The sequence below is a fragment of the Dasypus novemcinctus genome, chromosome 1, assembly GCF_030445035.2.
Source record: "Dasypus novemcinctus isolate mDasNov1 chromosome 1, mDasNov1.1.hap2, whole genome shotgun sequence".
Lineage (NCBI taxonomy): Eukaryota > Metazoa > Chordata > Mammalia > Cingulata > Dasypodidae > Dasypus > Dasypus novemcinctus.
The window spans coordinates 66,712,942-66,733,521 of NC_080673.1; the positions used below are offsets into that span (position 1 = coordinate 66,712,942).

Here is a 20,580-nt window from a genome sequence, read left to right on the forward strand (position 1 = left end):
TGCTTGGGAGTTGAAATTTAATAAAATCAATAATATTACTGCATTATCAAGTACTTTATTAAGTGAAACAAGAATTAATTTTTTTCCCTGTGAGTGGCCACAAAGAACATAATGACTGCTAGTACACTTGTGTGACACTGCCTTGATTCCTGCAAGATGTCAGCAGCCTCACACACCATCATTGACACTGCAACATCAGCACAAATATCAACACAGAAGAAAGGTAAAGATCATTTCTGTATTTATATGAAAATAGTTTTATCAGTCCTATTCCAAAAAAAAATCACATAAAATCCATAAAAATCTATAAATCACATTTTGTAGCCAAATCTGGATATGTAATACAGCCAGCCTGTGAAACATAAATGGAAATCTTCTGTGAAGGTTTTGGGGAAGATCTTTTCTACTGCATTCAAAAGACAGAAGAAGGAGGAACGCTGTTGGCATCATCTCTTTCTACTTCCCTTGAACATGGATCCCAAGAGCTGTGTCAGCCATCTTGTGGCCAAACAATGATAAATGTGAAAATAAAAACCCAACATTTAGTAAAGATGATGAAACAGAAAAACAGAAAGATCTTATACTTGACTATGCTCTTGCACTGAGGTGAATCTTGAGAACTATTGTTTTTGTATTTCTTGTTAAGCAAATGATAAAGAGCTTTATGGTTTATGACACTCTGTTGGATATTTTGCTCCTTGCAACTATGAATAATACATAGTATTAGTATGTATTAGTATTAGTAATACATAGTAATACTATGTATTAGTATTAGTAATACATAGTATTATACATAGTATAATACATAGTAGATAAGGACTCTTTATTATCAATTTTGAAATATCAAACTGGATTCAGGATGAATAACCATTATCTTTATATCAGTTCTTCAGTAGACCATCTCTTATTACTAAGAAATTAATAAGTAAATATTGGGTAGAGGTCCTGATTATCATGGGCTCCTAAACAAATCTTACTGATACAATTACGTACTTAAAAAAGAGGGTAAATATGTATATTTTTTCTCTTTATTTTTTAAATGTTACATTCAAAAAATATGAGAGGTTCCCATATACCACCCCCCTCACCCCACTCCTGCCACATCAACAACCTCTTTCATCATTGTGGCACATCCATTGTATTTGGTGAATACATTTTGGAGCACTGCTGTACCACACGGATAATAGTTTACATTGCAGTTTACACTCTCCCCCAATACATTCAGTGGATTGTGGCAGGATATATAATGCCCAGCATCTGTCCCTGCAATATCTTTTAGGACAACTCCAAGTCCCAAAAATGCCCTCACATTTCATCTCTTCCCTCTCCCTGCCCTCAGCAAATACTGTAGTCACTTTCTCAACATCAATGCAGAAATTGTAACATGTGTATTTTTAAAGGAGAAGACCAAACACTCCTATAATGATAAGGCTAGGCCATACCTGAAGGAGTCTAGGCATCTTCCACCCTGGCCATCTGTCACATCCTTTCACTTTCTTTCAAAGGTGACTTACTCTCACAGAAAGATTGTTAGTGCCTGGGAACACAGAATCTAAAAGATTATATTAAAAAATTGCTCTAATATGGTTGATGACTGGAAACTGAAATTTGCACCTAAGTCTGGTTACCCATTAATTGATAAATTCATTAAGAATTTATTGAAGCTGATATGTGCCAAGCATGATGTCAGACATATAATAGTGAATGAGACAAAGTTTCTTCCCTCTTAATAGAAAGAGAAAGCTAAAAATGAACCAAGCAGGAAGAAAAGCCCAATTAGGATGAGTGCTCTGAACTCACAGAGGAGTCATACACCTAAAATCTGAACCACGAGGAGTCAGCTGTGCAAAGCACTGGTAAGATAGTGTTCCAGGTACAGGAACAGGTGCCAAGGTCCAAAGTGAGAAAGACATCTGGAAGTCAGGGACTTAAAGAGGAGAGCTTTGCCTCTGAAGGGTAATATGGAGGGAGGAAATTCAAACATGAGGGCCTGGTTTTGTAGGATGCAGTAAGGGGTTTAGGAGTTATTTAAAGAGAACTATAAAACCAATACAAGGTTTTAAACAGGAAGACATGCTGTCCCACATAATTTTTATAGAGATCATATAGTGGAAGAACCTCTCTACTCCATGAAGTTTTTAAATGTCTTCTGAATTGTTACCACTTCATGATTCATTCATCAGAGGACAGGGGCACTTTGACCCAGTCACTAAATCTCCACTGAGTTCCAAGAATCCAAGTGAACCCTACATACTACAGAAAAGTCACAGAGAGGGTCTCAAACTTGCAACAATTTTTTAAATGAGCTAATTATAGTTATGTTTGCTGTGCTTCTGTTCACAACCAATACTTGCCCATGCTATAGTCACATCCTCTTACCTGTGCTTCTTTTCAACAATAGCAAGTTTCATCAACTTCCAGACTAGAAATACTTAAAGGCCCTGGATGTAACCTTTGTCTTCTATTTCTAACATAAACTTTTAACCTTAGAAGTTATTGATGTGCATGTTATTCTACATTTTGTTTGTGTGTGTCTGTACATGTAGTGTGTGGGGCGGGAGATAGAATCACACAAAAATAGCAAATTAATAAGTAACTAGATCTTCCTAAAGGTCATGCATTTGTTAAATGTATGTTATTTTCTCATACTAAGCAAGAATTCTTTCCCTATCTTCATTCTTGAAACAATGCTCAGTCTCTGCAGTAAAAAAAAAAAAAAATCAAGCAAAAATAAAGTAAAGCAAAAATTTACCAGCAGATCTGAGGCTGACTGGTTAGGTTGTGTTAAGCAGGGATATGGCTGATAGATCCAGATTTTAGAACCTCATTCTATTTTCTTAAATGGAACTAGTGATAGCCTCTTCCATGGTATGTGTGAACACACATCAAGAAAAGCGGGCCTTTTCTTTTGCATAAATTGCTTTGTCTTATGGCTCTTTTTTAATTAGTTGCAATTAATTTTGCTCCATATTCCAGTGATTACAACTGGAATCACAGTGGCACTTCAGTTAACAACAGAGGGCCCAAGGCTTGTGCTCAGTTGCTATACTAGCAGATTTGCCTGGAGCAAATATAAGTTTTCATAAGAAAATTCTCCCAAGAGAGCCTGGGGACTGAAGAACCAAAACAAATCTGAGCAGTAAACCTACTTCCTTTCCTCTTTATTTCCACCAGTAATTATAAAACTATATAAGCTAAATTGTCTTTGTCAAAGAATATTCTTCTCTCTGAATGGATTTTATTTTATTTTTTTAGGAGGTAGCAGGGATTGAACCTTGGACTTTCTACATGGAAAGCAGGCACTCAAACCACTAAACTACAATTGGCTTCCTTCTACTGGGATTTTATCAGCTTTATCCCTCCAAAGCCATCCAGGCAAATTGGCTTCACTTTTTTTTTTCTAATCTTAACACCCCAGCTATCGAGGCAGGTTCACCAACTCTCAAATTCAATAATAACTTGATCTAACAGACATTTTTCAAGATACACCTCCAATCTAAACTGCTAGTAAATTTAAAGAAAAAGGGAGGATTTGGAAAATTGCCTGGATGTTATGAGAATATAATTTTTCAATTTCAATAATCATCACAGCAAGCACACCATCTTAGAATAACCTATGGAAGAATCAACCCACCATGACTGTGTGTGCTAATTCTTATAGCCTGAGTAATGATGAAAGACCTTACTAATAACAATGGAGAAAACTACATAATTAAGAAACATTACACAAATAAAGTTTAGATTACATGGAATTGAAAGCTAACACACTTGAAATACTTTGGAACTTCCTAAACTAGTTTTCTTTTTCTTTTTCCACTTTGATCAAATAGGAATTTATCAACGTGTTTGGAGGGGCCATGATGTTCTAGAAATGTCTAAATGGTTTCTTTTTCACTCCTTTAGAAGACAACTACAGATAATAATATTGACTTTGTGAGGATGCAGCTATTTCTTCACCTTTATGTCTTTTTTAAGCATCAGTCATTTTACTCCCGTGCTGGGAATTTATTGAAGAGATAATTGACTAAAAAATAAGACACATCACCAACTTGGAAACTCAGTGGAGATAAAGAGCAATCTTTAACTGAGAAACCAAAAGCCTCAAAGAACAATGCTTTAGTTTGCTAAAGGCTGTCAAGGCAATATACTAAAAATGGGCTGACTTTTAAAATGGGCTTTATTAACTAATAAGCTTACAGTTCTGAGGATTTGAGTATGTGCAAATCAAGGTTTCGTCATTGAAGCTTTCCTGCCCAAAGATCAGGTGTCATCCATCCTGGACTCCTATCACATGGCAGGGCACAATGGCAGCACCTGCTGTCTCTTCCTTCTTACTTTCAGCATCTGGCTTCCTCTGGCTTCAGTCTGCTCCTGTGGCTTTCTCTCTCCCTGTTTCCACTGATTTCAGCATCTGGCTTCCAGGGCTTCTGGGAGTTTTCTCCTTGTCTCTCTGTATTCATCCCATACATAAAAGTTTCCAGTAAGAGGATTCAGACCTACTCTGGTTCACCCCCTACCAAAGTAACTTAATCAAAAGGAAGATCCCACCTACAATAGGTTTATATCCACGGGAATGGTTTAGCTCTAAGGACATGATATTTTTTGGAGTACATACAGTCTCACACTACCACAAATAATTAATACCTCAAGTTTCCAGATGATTTGGAAACTATACTATATTTTTGATAGTGAATGGATTTCTGTAACTGATCCTACATATCAATTATATTTGAACTTTCCTCCATTCAAGTCCATAAATTTATTGAGGATCTTCAAAGTCCTGAGGTTACAAAGAAAGAACAAATAATCATTATTATCTACCACATTCTGAGCATCTGATTTAGGCTAATACTGTACTAAATCTTTACACATACTGTATCTTTTGATAATCATAACAACCCATGTGGCAGAAATTGTTATCACTATTTTACCAATGAATATATTGCAAAGTCCTCAGTCCTCAAGACTTCCTAGCCTATAGGGAAAATAAAAGTGATAAGTGCTATAGGTCAGCCATTAATCATCTATTCTGGAAGATACATGTTTTCAAATATTCAGTTCCTTTTCCCTACTGTGCGCCATAATGATCTTCCTAGTAGAGGCAAATAATGTAATTAACCCTAATTTGGCTAGCAGGGGTAGGAGGAAAGGCATCCCTGGCAAGTCTCCAAAGGAATGAAAGTGCATGGCTTGTTAGAAAAAGCAAAGAGTCATACTGATTGGAGTGAAGGGTGTATAGGAAACATTTTCCAGAAATAAATCCAGAAAGTTAGGGTGGAAACACTGTGAAGAGTTTTGAGTTTGGACATTCTGCCTGCAGTAAGTGGACAGCCTACCCTCCAAGCTCTTTCTCCTAAGTTGCTTTGAGATGTTCTTCCACTTCTACCCATTCATTTAATATTTATGTTCTTTGGAACGTTTTTAAACAAATACATACTGAACCTGGTCATTTCCTCCCACTTTTAGTACCTAAGTTCCTATCTAAACTCATGAATCCCAAATATATTCCTATATCCAAATCCCCTCTCCTAAATTTCAGTCCTGTAGCTCAAGCTGCCTTAAAATATAACCAAGCACCTCAAGCCGAACAGGATAAACCTGAACTCATCCTCCTCCTCTCACCATCTTAAATCTTCTATTCTCTTCCTTGCATGTCCTCTATCTACTGAATTGTATAACTCTTCCACAACACTGAACAATCAGTATGTACTTCACCTCTCACACCCATTCAGTTTCCAATTTTGCAGATTCTGCCTCCCAAGTATCTCTATTTATTTTCTCCATTATAATAGCCATCACTGGAATCTAGGTGAAGCCCATCAATCCTAGTATCACACTGGTTGAAACCTAATCATTTATAGTTTAATGAGCAAATAAGAATATTAAAAGTTATGACTAAGGACAGGACAAAAGAAGGCACAAGAAGACATGGATGATATTAATCTCAAATGCTTTGTCTCTGAGATATCAAGAAGTAACCAAACTGCATCAGATGGCACAGCATCAGAAGTGAGAATGAAGTATGCCTATTGAGCAAAAGATAAGTCATATTAGCATAAGGACTTTATTTTCAAGAAACTGGAAGTCTCAATCATACAGATAGAAGTTTGCATGTTTCTGGTGCTACATTTTCAGTCTATCTCTTTACTGAAAAGGTACACATACTGTTTTGGGGATTGTATTACTCAGTTAAGGACCTTTAAAGGACTTATTAGACATGTTTAGGACTAACTTGGAGCATGAAGTTGGAGATTAATTTCAAAAGAAGAGTCAAATTATTAGTCCAATTAGCAACTGGGGAAAGGGGATTTTGCAGATATAATTACAAGTTTCCAGGGAAGTTTTCAAAGTAAGTAGAGAAGAACCTTAAAATATGGCTAAACGAAGAATTTATATTTTTGCTATAACCAGATAATGTAAGAGCAGCTCATCTGCTTCTGCACAAGGCTTCTCATTTAAACTTCAAAAGAAGATTACCTGAATCAGAAGTATAGCCAGGGAAAAACCACTGTCTGGGCTAAACAAAGTATTATCTGAGCACAACCCAAGGGCAGGTTACACTCTATTTATCTGTTAAAGGGGATTAAATTAGCCACATTACCTTTTATAACTTTTACAATATATTTCAATCCCATTAATGTACAATGTGCTCTACCCTTGTTTCATGCCCTTTGGGATTAGTGAATCAACTCTCTCTAAAACACTTCTTCAAAAACTGGGTATCTGATCAATTCCCAAAATTGCATAGCACTATGCTAAAGAATCTGACTATATTAAGTACTTAAATTTGGAAATCAAGTTTGAAATAGGAATTGCCTTTTCACAATGATCCACTTGGGCATTTTAAGACTCAGAGCTCCAATTCAAGGAAAAATTCTAATTTAATTATTACAATGCTCTTTGCAAATGTGCCCTGAAAACCAAATAAAAATTAGATCTTTAATTTAGCTGAAGTGTTAAAGATTAAAAATAAATATAGTTACTCATTAATGCTGACCATTTTATTGATTTAAATATAATATTTAACTTTTTAAGACATTTCTCATTTTCTATCAGAGACTGCATTGCTGAAGTAGCCATGCAGGGGTTTTCCTCTTCACTAACCACAGCATCAGAAAATTTGAACTGATTAATGACTGATTTCCCAGAGTCAAAATCTGGAACATTCTTAGTTCAATTTAACACTATAGTATAAAATGTCATAGTCCAGTTGTTAGGCTGGTAGGGACATTAACTTGATGTTTAATATAATGCCAAATTAACTTTTATAAATTTAAATACTGTCCTCTTACAAATATTCACCTCAATGTCTTGTTAGCATTTTTACTGCTGCCACACATTTGGCAGCTGGTTAAAAGGCATTAGACACTCCATCTTTTCTGCTTTAGAGAAGAGAATCCAAATTTGTGTTGTGTATAGCCCCAAATCATGACAATCAAATGTCATTATTTCCTTAGAAAAATATAACAATGAAAAATATTAAAGGTTCTGTTATCATGTGGTTCTGTATGCCTAGCATGTGAAACATCATGAAAGGCTACAAATTATTGTTATCACATCTAATGATACTGCAAAGCTTAATTACTGCCATTGATGTGAGCACATAAAGCCCCTTCATTTTTCTCTTTGTCTCTGTTCTCTTTCTATTTAAATTCCAAACCACAATGTCCTTTAACCTTTAGCCTCAATCTTTTATTTTTGGCTCCAGAAGCTGAAGACCTATTTCACAATCTAGATATGTTCAAAATATACAAGCCCAGTTCAAGGCTTTTTTAATGGCTAAATAGATTCTGAGAAATAATTTTCCAAATAATTTAAATGTAAATTTTTTTTAAAAATGAGTGTGCCACTGGTTCTCTTAATATATCACTTCTTAATAAAAAGAATTACTTTATCAAATATCTTATCCCTTTACCACAGATGTTTCATTGCATATTAATTGGCTGAAATCCTAGGAGTCTTTCCTATATAATGCATGTCTATTTTCATATTTTTATAACTTCCTTAGTCTTTCTTTTCTAAGACACATACAATATAACTCTAGATAAACCAATTCACTGTGGTTCCCATCAACAGAGTAACTTTCCACTACAAAAACAAAAGAACCACAAACATTATTCCCAAACTGTGGCAGTTTGAAATTATTCTATGAATCACTAAAAGAAAGAGATTATATTTGTGGGCTCGTCCACTCCTGCGGGTGTGAGACCTTTTTTCAATTGGACTACCTCAATGAGGCATGATTCAGGTTTAGTATCCACCCACCTGCAGGGTCTGATTTTTTTAAAAAGTGGAGACTCACCAGAAAAGGAAGCTCTGCCACATTTGATGCTGCCAGGTAATGGAAAAGAGAGGCTCAAGATGCTGAGGCCCTGGGGAGAGATGAGCCATATGCCTGATTCCTTATAATAAAATCAGGGGAAAAGCTGAGCAGCTGAGCCTGAGAAAGGATGCCAAGGGAGAGACAAGCCCTAGCTGCCCCTAGCTGAGCTCTGGCGAAGAGTACAGCCAGGAGGGGAAAGCAGAGGCCAGGCAGATATTGCCCGCCATCTTGCTTCAATACATGATAGCTGACTTGAATGAGAAATCACCTTTTATGGTACCTTGAGCTGTACTTTTTATGGCCTTGGAACTATAAGCTCTTACCCCAAATAAATACCGTTTTAAAAAACCAAAACGTTCCTGGTACTTTGCAAGCTAAAATTCTAGCATTAGCCATTAAATATTAGAATATTCCATTATATCCTAATTCATGTACAAATAATATACCCTTTAGAATAAAAATTCTGAGGCTTTTATTTTTATTATATTTCCTAAGTGAATATAAACAAATCCAGCAATAAATTGCTGGTGCTTATAAGTCATAGATAAAAACACAAAAGTCAAATACTAGCAGAATTATGTATCTAATAAAATTCAAATTAATAATTTAGAGTTAATATTTTGTAAAATATCATTTTGCTGAAACTAAATAGTGATCTTCTTTTATATACTTTTCCAATATTGCTATGGAACAATCTGAGAGTATATACCAAAATAAAATTCTGAAAATTTTTAAAAGAACCATTCAAAATTTATTCATGGGGAATTTCCTAGTACATTTATTGCTAATGAGCCATTTTATAAAGTAGTATACACAAAGACAGAATTTGTACAATGCTAATATGTTACAAAATGACAAGGCACAGGTTTTTTTAGTTCAACACCACTATACTTTTCTCTAGTTATTCTTCTGCTTTTCACTATTCAAACTAATGTGAAATCTTTTATAAAATTCTTTATGAAGCTCTTTGAACTTACTCTGGTACAAATGCATCATTCTTAGGACAAACTTGCCTCTGTTCTTTTCTCATTAGCCTGTTACAATTATTCTGTTACACTATGCTATTTTTGTAATATCAAATTAAAGTCTGGATTGACTGAATAACTTAAAACTCAAGTTATGAAAATAACTGTCAATTGAAATGCCAACTCAGTGGCAGACAGATATGCCCACTAATATAAGAAAAGCAAAAATGCTGTCACTTCAACTGATCACTGGGTTCCAGTATAATCATAAACATAAAACAAATGCTGGAGATGAAATCAAAGAGGAGTACTTGGTTGTGGGAAACAAACGCATGTTGTTTCCATGGAGGCAGGTTGCTTCCATGACCACTGAGTCAAACTGTCCCTTATGATTATTGGTGCAGATCACAATCTTGGCTGGGTAAGCACACCTGCAGGCAGAACAATACATATAGAACAGAACAACCTGAGTAACAAGATTTATGAGCATAGTTACTGATTTTTACAATAATAGTTCCAGTAAAGTTTGTTGGTGTTCATCAATCACTAGTTAATATAGAATGAGGTAAGGGTAATAGGTAACTTGATTTTGTGCTGAATGTCACGTATGCTAGGGGTATATATACTAGCCCCTCGACTCAATAAAGTTGTCTGATGAGCTTGAGAAATCAATGCTCTCAGATCCCCTGAACACAATCTTTCTTTGTCTTTCATTCCCGATACCTCGGGTCACCGACCAAGACTCCCATAGGTGGCGCTCAAACGTGGGGCCCGAGGCAGAGGATTCATCAAGACACGGCAGCGTAGAATCTTCCACCTCTGGATCGGGAACACGGAAAGCTGAAAAGCCTTTTTTAGGTAAGGAGCGTCGAAATTAATTAACCTGGGTAGATTGCTGCTTCATATTATTAAGTTTTGCTTTCCGCTAGCATCAGGGTATGGGTAATCAACCAGGACACTTGGAAGAATATTCACAGGTTTTGAAAACACTGTTGCACAGTGTAGGCATCACAGTTAAGACTGCAGATTTGTTAGAATTGTTTGCTTTGGTTCAAAAGCATTGTTATTGGTTTCAACCACAAGGAAAGAATTTGATGAATGTTAAGCAGTGGAGGCAAGTAATGAAAGCATGGGGGAGAGCATATCAGAAAGGAGAGAATATACCTGTATCAGTTTGGGCCTTAGGACAGCATATTGCTGCAGCATTAGATCCTTTGCAGTCTGACGAAGAAGAAGAGATTGTTCTTTTCTCAAGGGAGGAAATGGCTGTGAATGATACAGGTAAAGACAGGAACTTGGAGGAGGATCAGGAAGAAGAAGAGTTATTTGAAGTTAAAGACACAAATCCATTCTTAACTAAATCCATGTCGGAACTAAATATTTCTAAGGCAAACATATATCCTAATTTGACTCATGAGGTTCCTTCTGCACCTCCAGAACCTGGAAAAGTACCTAGTGGACTTTTCTCTACGGACCTGCCTTATGTTCATAGCAGCTTTAAGCCAAATCCTGTGCCTGTTACTCCATTAATGAGATGTCTTTTCCTGGGATCTAGTCAAGGTGAGCCTCTGGCTATGCAAGCTGTAGCAGCTTTTCCTATAACTATTCAACAAATTCCTCCTGATGCTCAACACCCACAAGGGGGTGTCAAGTTTCATCCTGAGCCAAAAACTTTTAAACTATTGAAAGATTTAAAACGGGCAAAGATACTAAATAATGTCCTTGTTAGTGAAATCAGGCATGGAAGAAAACTCTCTGTTAAAGTGTTAACTAAGATAAGGAAACTATTCTGGCAGCAACTCTGCAACCCCCCTGCTGTCTACATGCCAATGCAGCTGTGGGCTAGTCGGGGTTAATAGAGTTAAGACATTGAAAAAAGAGAAAAACATGGCAACATTGGTGTTCTGTTTTATTTCCATGCTAATTCTAATTGGGCTTATTTAACCAAGGTAATAAAATTAGTACAAAATTTTTATCAAGGTTTAAAAAGGAATTTTCAGTTTTAAATCAATAGTTTACTCCTGAACTTCAAGTCTCAGTATAGTCTTACAGAGTAGTAATCCAAAAATGTGCGTTAATGGTCTGTCTAAACTGCTAAATTAGAGTTTTAACTATATTTATGCTGCTCAAGTTATCTTAACTGATTGCTGATAACTAACAAAAATATTTCCAAGCACAAGCTTGCATGTTACAGGCAACATGGATTCCAGAAGAAATCTTAAGAAGTGATATTTAAAATGTGATATAATGGAGAGCTTAAAAGCAGCTGTATCAAGAAAGTAAGAATTATGAGTTAATTGTAAACTGTATGTTTCTGTTACTGTGTTGTGATTGTTCTGTGTTTGTTCGTTCAATGTCAGTGTATATTTTGATATCTCCGGATGGTAATATAAATTAATAAAAATTTATAAAAGAGCTCTATTCAAATGGCCAAAATTAAATAAGCGCTTATATTAATACATAAGTTTAAATGTTAATAAGATCTCTACAATGATAAAAATTGTGAGTCTTGATTAACAAAATTACTATAAGTCTTTTTATAAAAAGTTGTTCTTGCCTAGATTGAAATGAATAGCTTATTTTTCTTCATAGGATAATATGAAGGATGTAAAACTTAAATGAATATTAAAAAGGTTAAAAGTTTGTGAGAATGCTAATTGAAATTTAATAAGTTTTTGCAAAAAAGTGTGTTTTGCCCTAAAGTAGGATGGCTAATTTTCATAAACTCTTGGAACTTAAATGCATGTGGCAAGTTATAGAAAGTATTGTGGTAACTTTAAGTAAAAAAAAAAAAAAATAAGTTCTGTAAAAGTAAAATTTGTCTTAAAATAATATAATTATAGTCTATATGGTTATAAATAATTATAAAAAGTCTTATGAAGCATTGTTTAAAGTGTTTAACTGGCTAATTCCAAAAGGTCATTATTAAACAAAACTGAATTAATAATAATAATAATAATAAAAGGTAATTTTATGACAGAAAAGCTTGGCTGCAGCCAGTCTCCTTTGACAACTTGCTTCTAGGAAACTGTTTCTGATATTGCATGCTACTAAGTATTTAAAGAAAAGTTTATTATTTTAACAAGCTTGTTAAGTGTTGACGGTATTATGTTATAAGAAGTTTGCTTGATAACTTCGTATATGGGCTATATGAAATGTGTTTTCATTATTAAGGAAACAGGAAATGATTTTGTCCTGAGATAAAATGATTGGTTATTAAGAAAGAGTAAAATATGGAACAAAACCTGAGTGAATACTAAAAGTGCAGAAGGTTCGTAGAAAAGAAATTTTTATAATTAAAGTTAAATAAAATTTGATGGTCTATCTATAAAATTTTAAAATCTTTAATATCAAGTAGTATACTAAAGCAAAGTTAAAATTTTGTTCTTTCTCAAAGCCTCTCAAATCATTAATCTGTTTTGGTAAAAGTTTTTATCCTCAATAATCAGTATACAAAGAAAGTCTATTTTATCAAAATAGTTTCTTGTGTTTTAACCTCATCATTTCCTCGGTGTTCCAAGAAGGAAAAGTGTTATCTCTTTTAAAGGAACATAATGTTCAAAACTGCTTTCTCAAAATCAAATCCTGAAAAGTAGCCTTTTATTCCAAACCAATTATAAAAGATTTGTTCTTTTACCTTGAAAGAAAAATTATAAGTTGAATAAAAGGTGTTTTAAAGTGTTATAAAATTAACAAGTTTTTTCTTTCCTTTAACCCTGTTAATTAAAATTGTATGAGTAAAAGGTTTCTATAAATGCTTAAAAGTGTATAAAGTTACCAATATTTCAGCATAATATTAAAAAGAAAAGAACAATGTAGTTAATCATGATTTTAATTATTATAAGAGTGTGTGTCACAGAAACAACCTCTTATCATAGATAAAAGTAACAACACTGTAGTATGCAGCAATCCCAAACACTGCTAATTTGTTGCAAAAAGTTAGTGTCCAGCTGTGTTGCTATCACTTTGTTTTAAAACTTGCTAAGACTTTCTTTAGTGTCTTCTTAGACAAATCAAGCCAGCTACATTCCTCTATCTGTAAAAAATCCAACAATAAACTTTTGCAGTGCTTTTCAGGGCTATGTGCATAGCCCAACTATCTTGTACAGTATTTACTTATAGTAATAGTAATAAAAAAGCAGCATACATTACTTCTAGAAAAGAACAGGCTTGGCAGACTCCATTCACGTCTGCTCAGCGTACTGAACTTGCTGCCATCATTAAGGTGTTAACAATATTTAAGGAACCTTTGAATATTGTCTCTGATTCTGAATATGTATGCCTTACTGTTAAGCATATTGAAACAGCTCATATCTTTGTTACTGATGAATTATCTCAACTTTTTGCTGATTTGCAACATCTGATTAGATTAAGACAGCATCCTATTTACATTACACATATACATTCTCATACCTCTTTGCCAGGTCCTATGACAGCAAGTAATGCTCGAGCTGATTTATTAGTGGGGTGTTTACAAAGTGCTCTTGATTACCATACTTTAACTCAAATTAATGCTAAAGGCCTGTGAAATAAATATCAAAAGTTAACAAGACTACAAGCGCAAGAAATTATTCGTACTTGTCCTACCTGTGGACCACTAACAGCAGTGCCTTTTCAGGCTGGAACTAATCCTCTGGGCCTGACTCCTAATCAATTATGGCAGATGGATGTTACTCACATTCCATCTTTTGGTAAACTACAATATGTTCATGTTTGTATTGACACTTACTCTCATTTCATGTGGGCTACTGCTCAAAGTGGGGAACGGTTTCATCATGTTCGCTCACATCTCTGGTCTGCTTTTGCTGTGATGGGATGCCCTCAAAAAATTAAAATGGACCCTCTTACATTAGTAAATCCTTTGCTTCCTTTTGTAGGAAATATGCTATTGAACATGTTACCAGCATTCCCCATAATCCTACAGGTCAAGCTATTGTTGAAAGATGCCATCATACTCTCAAGACTATGCTTTTAAAACAAAAAGGGGGAGATGATGGTATGATATCCCCTAAAGATCAATTGGCTAAAGCTTTGTTTACCTTAAATTTTCTTAACGTTTATGATTCTATGACACTGGCTGAATGTCATTTTGGACATTCTCAAAAATCCACAGAAATTACAGAATCTGAGAATCAACCAATATTTTGGAAAGACATTTTGAGTAATGAATGGAAGAAAGGCAGGGTTAAAGTATGGGGGCGAGGTTATGCTCTTACCATTTCAGAAAATGGAGAAGAAATCTGGCTTCTGGCAAAAGGGATTAAACCTAGGACTGAAGAAGTGGAGTCTTCTACACATATGGATCCTACTGATAGTGAGTGAAACCGGCAATGGTAATGGTAATTACACATATTGGGCTTATATCCCTAATCCCCCATTACTTCGAGTGTTAACCTGGAAAGATCCTTCTTTTCCTGTCTATTTAAATAAAACTCATATATTTCCTGGACCCGTGGATGATAGGTTACCACTTAAGCCACGAGAAGAAGGACAAAGGATTTATAATCTCTTTCTTCCATTTGATTTCCAACCTCTTTGCATTGGCAATCGCCCACCATGTATGGCTGTGAAAAATAGAACTATGATCAATTTTAGCCATAATAATACTAAATCTTTGGTAACTTTATTCCCATCCTATCAATACCAAGAATATAAGTATCCAAGTTATAGTTGTCCTATGAGGAATGCTGGTGATATGCAAAGATGGTATGAATGCCATATGGGAAGAGGATCTGTCGTTTTTAATGATTCCTATGGAATAGTTTGGGAAAGTGCCCCTATGGGGAATCCCAACAATCATAAGGGACAGTTTGACTCAGTGGTCATGGAAGCAACCTGCCTCCATGGAAACAACATGAGTTTGTTTCCCACACTTGGTTACATAGTGGCCATTCACATTCTAAAATATTCTTGCATAAAGAGTTTAATTGTCATTGAAATGAAAATCCAAAATCAAAAATTACTTTAGCTAAATTATTTCTCCTGCAGTGTAAGTCTTCTTAACACAAATTGGCCTTAACAAAACACATTAATTCTGAAACAGAACTTGTTTACCAGAGACCACTATTAGTGACTATCTAATAACTGAGAACATCCATGAACCAAACATGAAAAAGTCCATCTTAGTACCACAAAACCACTTTCACAGGTTGTATTCAAATTGCATATTTAATGTTTACTTGTTTTGTTAATCTATCTATGGTGATTATGATCTGATTTATGTCTATTTTTATACCATACTAGTGCATCCTTGTGCTTTGACAGAGATAGCAATGCATAAATGTAGTGAGGTTCTAGCCATGTGTCAGTGGTATTGTGAAAACCTACTTCTACTTAACAAATTCAGCATTAACATTCTTTCCGATATTTTTCTTAGGGTGTTTAAGTTACTTTTTGGTCAAATTTGATCAACCAGCATGTTATTGTAACTTGTGATAACAAAATAGACTTGGAGTTACAAGATGCACCTTTAGTTAATTCTTAAGAGCAAAATAGTTATGTTTCAAATATAAACTCTTTACCTCCTAATCCTTTTTTCTCATTAAAAATTTTATAACACAAGTTTTGATAACATGTACTTTCTTAGCTATTTAATCATAAAGTTGTGAAAGAGTAATCTACTTTTCTTATTTTTTTCCTGCTTGTTCCCAAAACATAAAAGTGAGATGCTTACTTCTAAATCTGTTTCTGTCAATGACTTACAATGCCTTCATTTATTAGCTATTCCTATGCTACAAAGGAGGAAAGCACAACATTTTCATTTTGTCATAGATTGTTTTCATAAAATGTTGCTAAAATTTTTAGAGGAGTTTGGTAATGTTTTCTAATGATTTTACTTCTTCGAGTACACGCTTTCCTACCTCATTGTTGTTATCGTGATGTACCTTATATATCTCTGAGTATTGAATGCATACATGTCATGATGGTTAAAAATTTGTGCATTAAGATACATATTAACTCTTGGGACTCTTCAGAATGCAGTTTACATGCTGAAATGTCCACACTGCAAAACTGTGGCACAGTTCTAGAGAACAGAGTGACCATTCCTTCACTGATAGGAGCTAAATGGACAGCAAAAAATATGTGATCCTCTCTACTTGGTAAAGTCCAAGAGTTTTTGCTCCCAGCTTTCATCTCAAACTGTAAAACTCTCTATATGGAAGTCTGTAGTATCCTTTCCAGTACTTAAAGGAAATCTGAGAACTCACTGAAAGAAAGCATAGAACTTTGAGAAATAAAAGATTTAAAAAAAGAAAAGAAAAGTAAAAGACTTGTCATTTATCATTTCTACACTGCTTATGATCAAGCTACCATAACCGTATAATGCATTGATAGGGAAGAGAGATGTCATTTTTACCACCTTCCCTGTAGACAAATTCTTGGAGTAGTAAATTGCAATGCATCACCAATTATGTATGTCACTTTGTCAGAATTTGGAAACACATATTTCCCATAAGTGAGTGTTCTGGCAATTACTGTGTTGTATAAAGGCTAATTATTCAAAGACATTGATCATTTCAATTCTACCTTTTAAAAAGAAATTTGAATCTTTGCTACAACTGCTAAACTTGCAAATTGTTTCATTAATTTTGGCCCTGGCTACAACCTTAAAGCACAAATTTTTTCATGTTCACTGATAAAGAAATAAATTCCTCTCTACTATCAAGTGTATGAGCTAAAGATTTTTTTAATAAGCTGAAGAAAACAATTTATTAAAGGCTAGTATTAGAAGTTGACTTATCAGTTACATTTGGCCTTAAATTTTCTTTTAGTGGTAGCAAGTACATATGAATCTGCATTATATATTTGATGTATAAATAAGACCATTTCCCCAAAGCTTCTAAATAATGGATGAATGATCATTTTACCTTATGGTGTTTATCATACCAGAGTTAATTATGATGAATCAGCATGTAATTATCATAAACTTTTCTCTAGAATTTCATTCTCTTTAAATTGTACTTGCAATTTTTTCACCTTTTTCTTTGAGAAGTTGTGGGTTTACAGAAAAATCATGCATAAAATACAGAGTTCCCATATACCATCCTATTATAAACACCTTGAATTGGTGTAGACTATTTGCTACATTTTTTTCTCATTATACTATGAACTATAACCTATGATTTAAATTAGGGTACATTGTGTAGTATAGTTCCATGGATTTTTAAAAAATTTAATCTGATACCATATATACAATCTAACATTTCTCCTTTTAATCACATTCAAATATTTATTTCAGTACTGTTAATAACATTCACAATGATGTACTACCATCAAATTCACCCATTCCTAAGACATTTGCTTCATTCCTAATAGGAACCCTGTATATTTCGAGCCTTGACTTCCCATTCCCTATCTTCACACCATCCCCAAATAACGTATATTCTATATTATGACTCTATGTGTTTGCTTAGCCTCATCATTTCAAATCAGTGAAATCAGGCAATATTTGTCCTATTGCTTCAGACTTAGTTCCTTCATCACGATATCGTCAAAGTTCATTCATGTTGTTGCATGTATCAGGACTTCATTGCTTTTTATGGCTGAATAACATTCCATTGTATCAACTTTATTTATCCATTCATCAGCTGATGGACAGTTGGATTGCTTCTGTCTATTAGCAATTGTTAATAATGCCACTCAGTACAACAGGGAAAAATATAAGGTTGAGTCACTGCTTTCAATTTTTAGGGTATATACCTGAAAGTGGGATTAATGGGTCCTATAGTAGTTCTACACTTAGCTTTCTGAGGAACTGGCAAACTATTTTCGACAGTGGCTGCACCATTTTACATTGTAACCACCAATGAAAGAATGTTCCTATTTCTCTCATCCTCTCCAATATTTGTTATTGTCATTTATTTCAATAACGCCCTTTCTAATGGGTATGAAATGGTATCTCATTGTAGTTTAGATTTGTATTTCTCCAACAGCTAATGATGTTGAGCATGTTTTCATGTGCTTTCTGACCATTTGTGTATCTATTTTGGAGAAAAGTCTACTCAAATCTTCAGCTGAATTTTTAGTTGGATTGTTTGTCTATTTGTTAAGTTGAAGGATTTCTTTACATATTCTAGATATTAAACATTTATTAGGTATGTAGTGTCCAAATGTTTTCTCTCATAATGTATGGTGTCACTTTACTTTCATGATAAAGTCCTTTGAGGCTCAAAAGTTTGGTTTTTTGTTTTATGATTTTTGCTTGTTTTTTTTTTTTATTACATTCCATTTATCTATGTTTTCTTTTGTTGCTTTTGCTTGGTGTGAATTCTAAGAAATCATTGCCTAGCACAAGGTCCTGAAGCTGCTTCTCTATTTCTTGTAGGAGTTTGATAGGTCTGACTATATTTATGTTTTTGATCCATTTGAGTTGTTCTTGTACAAGATGTGAGGTAGGGACTCTCATTCTCCTTATTATCATTTTTTGTAAATGGAGATCCAGGATCCCCAGCATCATTTGTTGAAGAGACTATTCTTTGCCAATTGAGTGGTCTTTGCCCCCTTGTCAAAATCCATTGTCCACCAATATGAGGGTTGATTTCTGAGCTTTCACTTTGATTCCATTGTTCTGTCTGTACTTGTGCCAGTACCATGCTGAGTTTTTGTTTTGTTTGTTTGTTTGTTTGTTTTTTGAGTTACCAGGGACCAGAGAATGAATCTGGGTCAGAACCTTATATGTGGGAAGCCAGTGATTAACCACTGAGCCACACCGGCTATCCTGAGTTGGTTTTGCCGTTTGTTTTGCTTGTTGTTTGTTTTGTTTTTTTCAGAAAGTGCAAAGAACCAAACCTGGGACCTCCATTGGCAGGTGGAAGCTCAACTGCTTGAGCTACATCAGTTCCCCACCATGCTCTTTAGATTACTGTGGTTTTGGCTTAAGTTTTAAGAGGAGGAAGTACGAGTCCTCCAACATCATCCTTCTTTTTCAAGATGGCTTTAGCTACTCAGGGCTCCTTACCCTTCCATTTAAATTTGATGATTGGTTTTTCCTTTTCTGCAAAAAAAAAGGTTAAAGGAATTTTTATTGGGAATTGTGCTGAATCTGAAAATTTCTATGGTAAGATTGGCATCTTAATGAGATTTAGTCTTCCAATTCATGAACACATATGTCCTTCCACTTATTTAGGTCTTTTTAATTTTTTTTCAGCAATGTTTTGTAGTTTTCTGTGTACAATTTTTTATATCATTGGTTAGATTCATTTCTAGATATTTGATTTTTTAGTTACTACTATGAATGAAATTTATTTCTTCATAATTTTTGATTGTTCATTTCTTTTGTATAAAAACACTACTAAATTCTGTGTGTTGATTTTGCACCTCACCAGCTTGCTGAAACCATTTATTAACTCTAGGAGCTTTGTTGTGTACTTTTCAGGATTTTCTGTGTACGGGATCATCCTATATGCAAATAGGAAAACTGCTTCTTTTTCAATTTGGATGCTTTTCATTTATTTTTATTGCCCAGCTGCTCTGGCAACTTCCAGAACAATATTGAGTAGCAATGGTAACAATGAGCATCCTTTTCTTGTTCCTGATCTTAGAGGGAAACTTTTCAGCTTTCACCTTTGAGTGTTTGCTGTGGGCTTTTCATACATGCCCTTTGACAAATGTTTCCTTCTATTCCTAGTGCTCTAATTGTTTTGGCCTGGAAGGCATGCTAGATTTTGTCAAATGTTTTTTCTGTATTAGTTGAGATGATCAAGCATTTTTTTATTTTATTATGTTAATGTGGTGTATTGCTTTAATAGATTTTCTTATGTTGAACCACTGTTGCACACCAGGAATAAAATCCACTTGACAAAGGTGTAATACTTTTAATGTGCTGTTGGATTTAATTTGTGACTATTTTCTTAAAAGATTTTTGCATCTATACTCATAAGATATATTGGGCTGTAATTTTCTTTACTTGTGGTATATTTATTTGATTGTGGTATGAAGGTGATGTTCGCCTTGTAGAATTAATTAAGGAGTGTTCCTTTCTCTTCAATTTTTTGAAGAATGTGCACAAAATTGGAGTTAAATCTTGGAATATTTGGTAGAATTCTCCTATGAAGCTATCTGGTCCTAAGCTTTCCGTTGTTGGGAGGTTTTTGAGTAGTTGTTCAATATCATTACTAGTAATTGGTTTCTGGGGTCTCCTATTTTTTCTTGAGTCAATGTAGGCAGTTTGTGTGTTTCTAAGTATTTGTCCATTTCATCTATTTTACTTTGTTTATTGGTACACAGTTGTTCATGGATCCTCTTACAGTCCTTTTTATTTCAGTATGGTCATTAGTAATGTCCCTCTTTTCA

The 20,580-nt window shown here is 34.4% G+C and overlaps 1 protein-coding gene across 11 annotated transcripts in view; it reads left to right on the forward strand.

Annotated features, from left to right (window-relative positions):
- The first annotated feature begins 9,613 nt into the window (after positions 1-9,613).
- Positions 9,614-20,580, forward strand: part of LOC111766013 (endogenous retrovirus group K member 113 Gag polyprotein-like) — a 45,299-nt gene continuing 34,332 nt past the window's right edge. For 7 of the 11 annotated variants that reach the window (XR_009184321.2, XR_011648627.1, XR_009184317.2 and 4 more), the window contains exon 1: positions 9,614-10,146. Coding sequence is in view for 2 of the 11 variants with exons in the window: in XM_058290906.2 (XP_058146889.1) it covers positions 10,227-10,848 (622 nt within the window). In the remaining 9 variants the exon portion in view is untranslated. The other 4 variants (XM_071214672.1, XM_058290906.2, XM_058290944.2 and 1 more) reach the window with 2 other exon arrangements.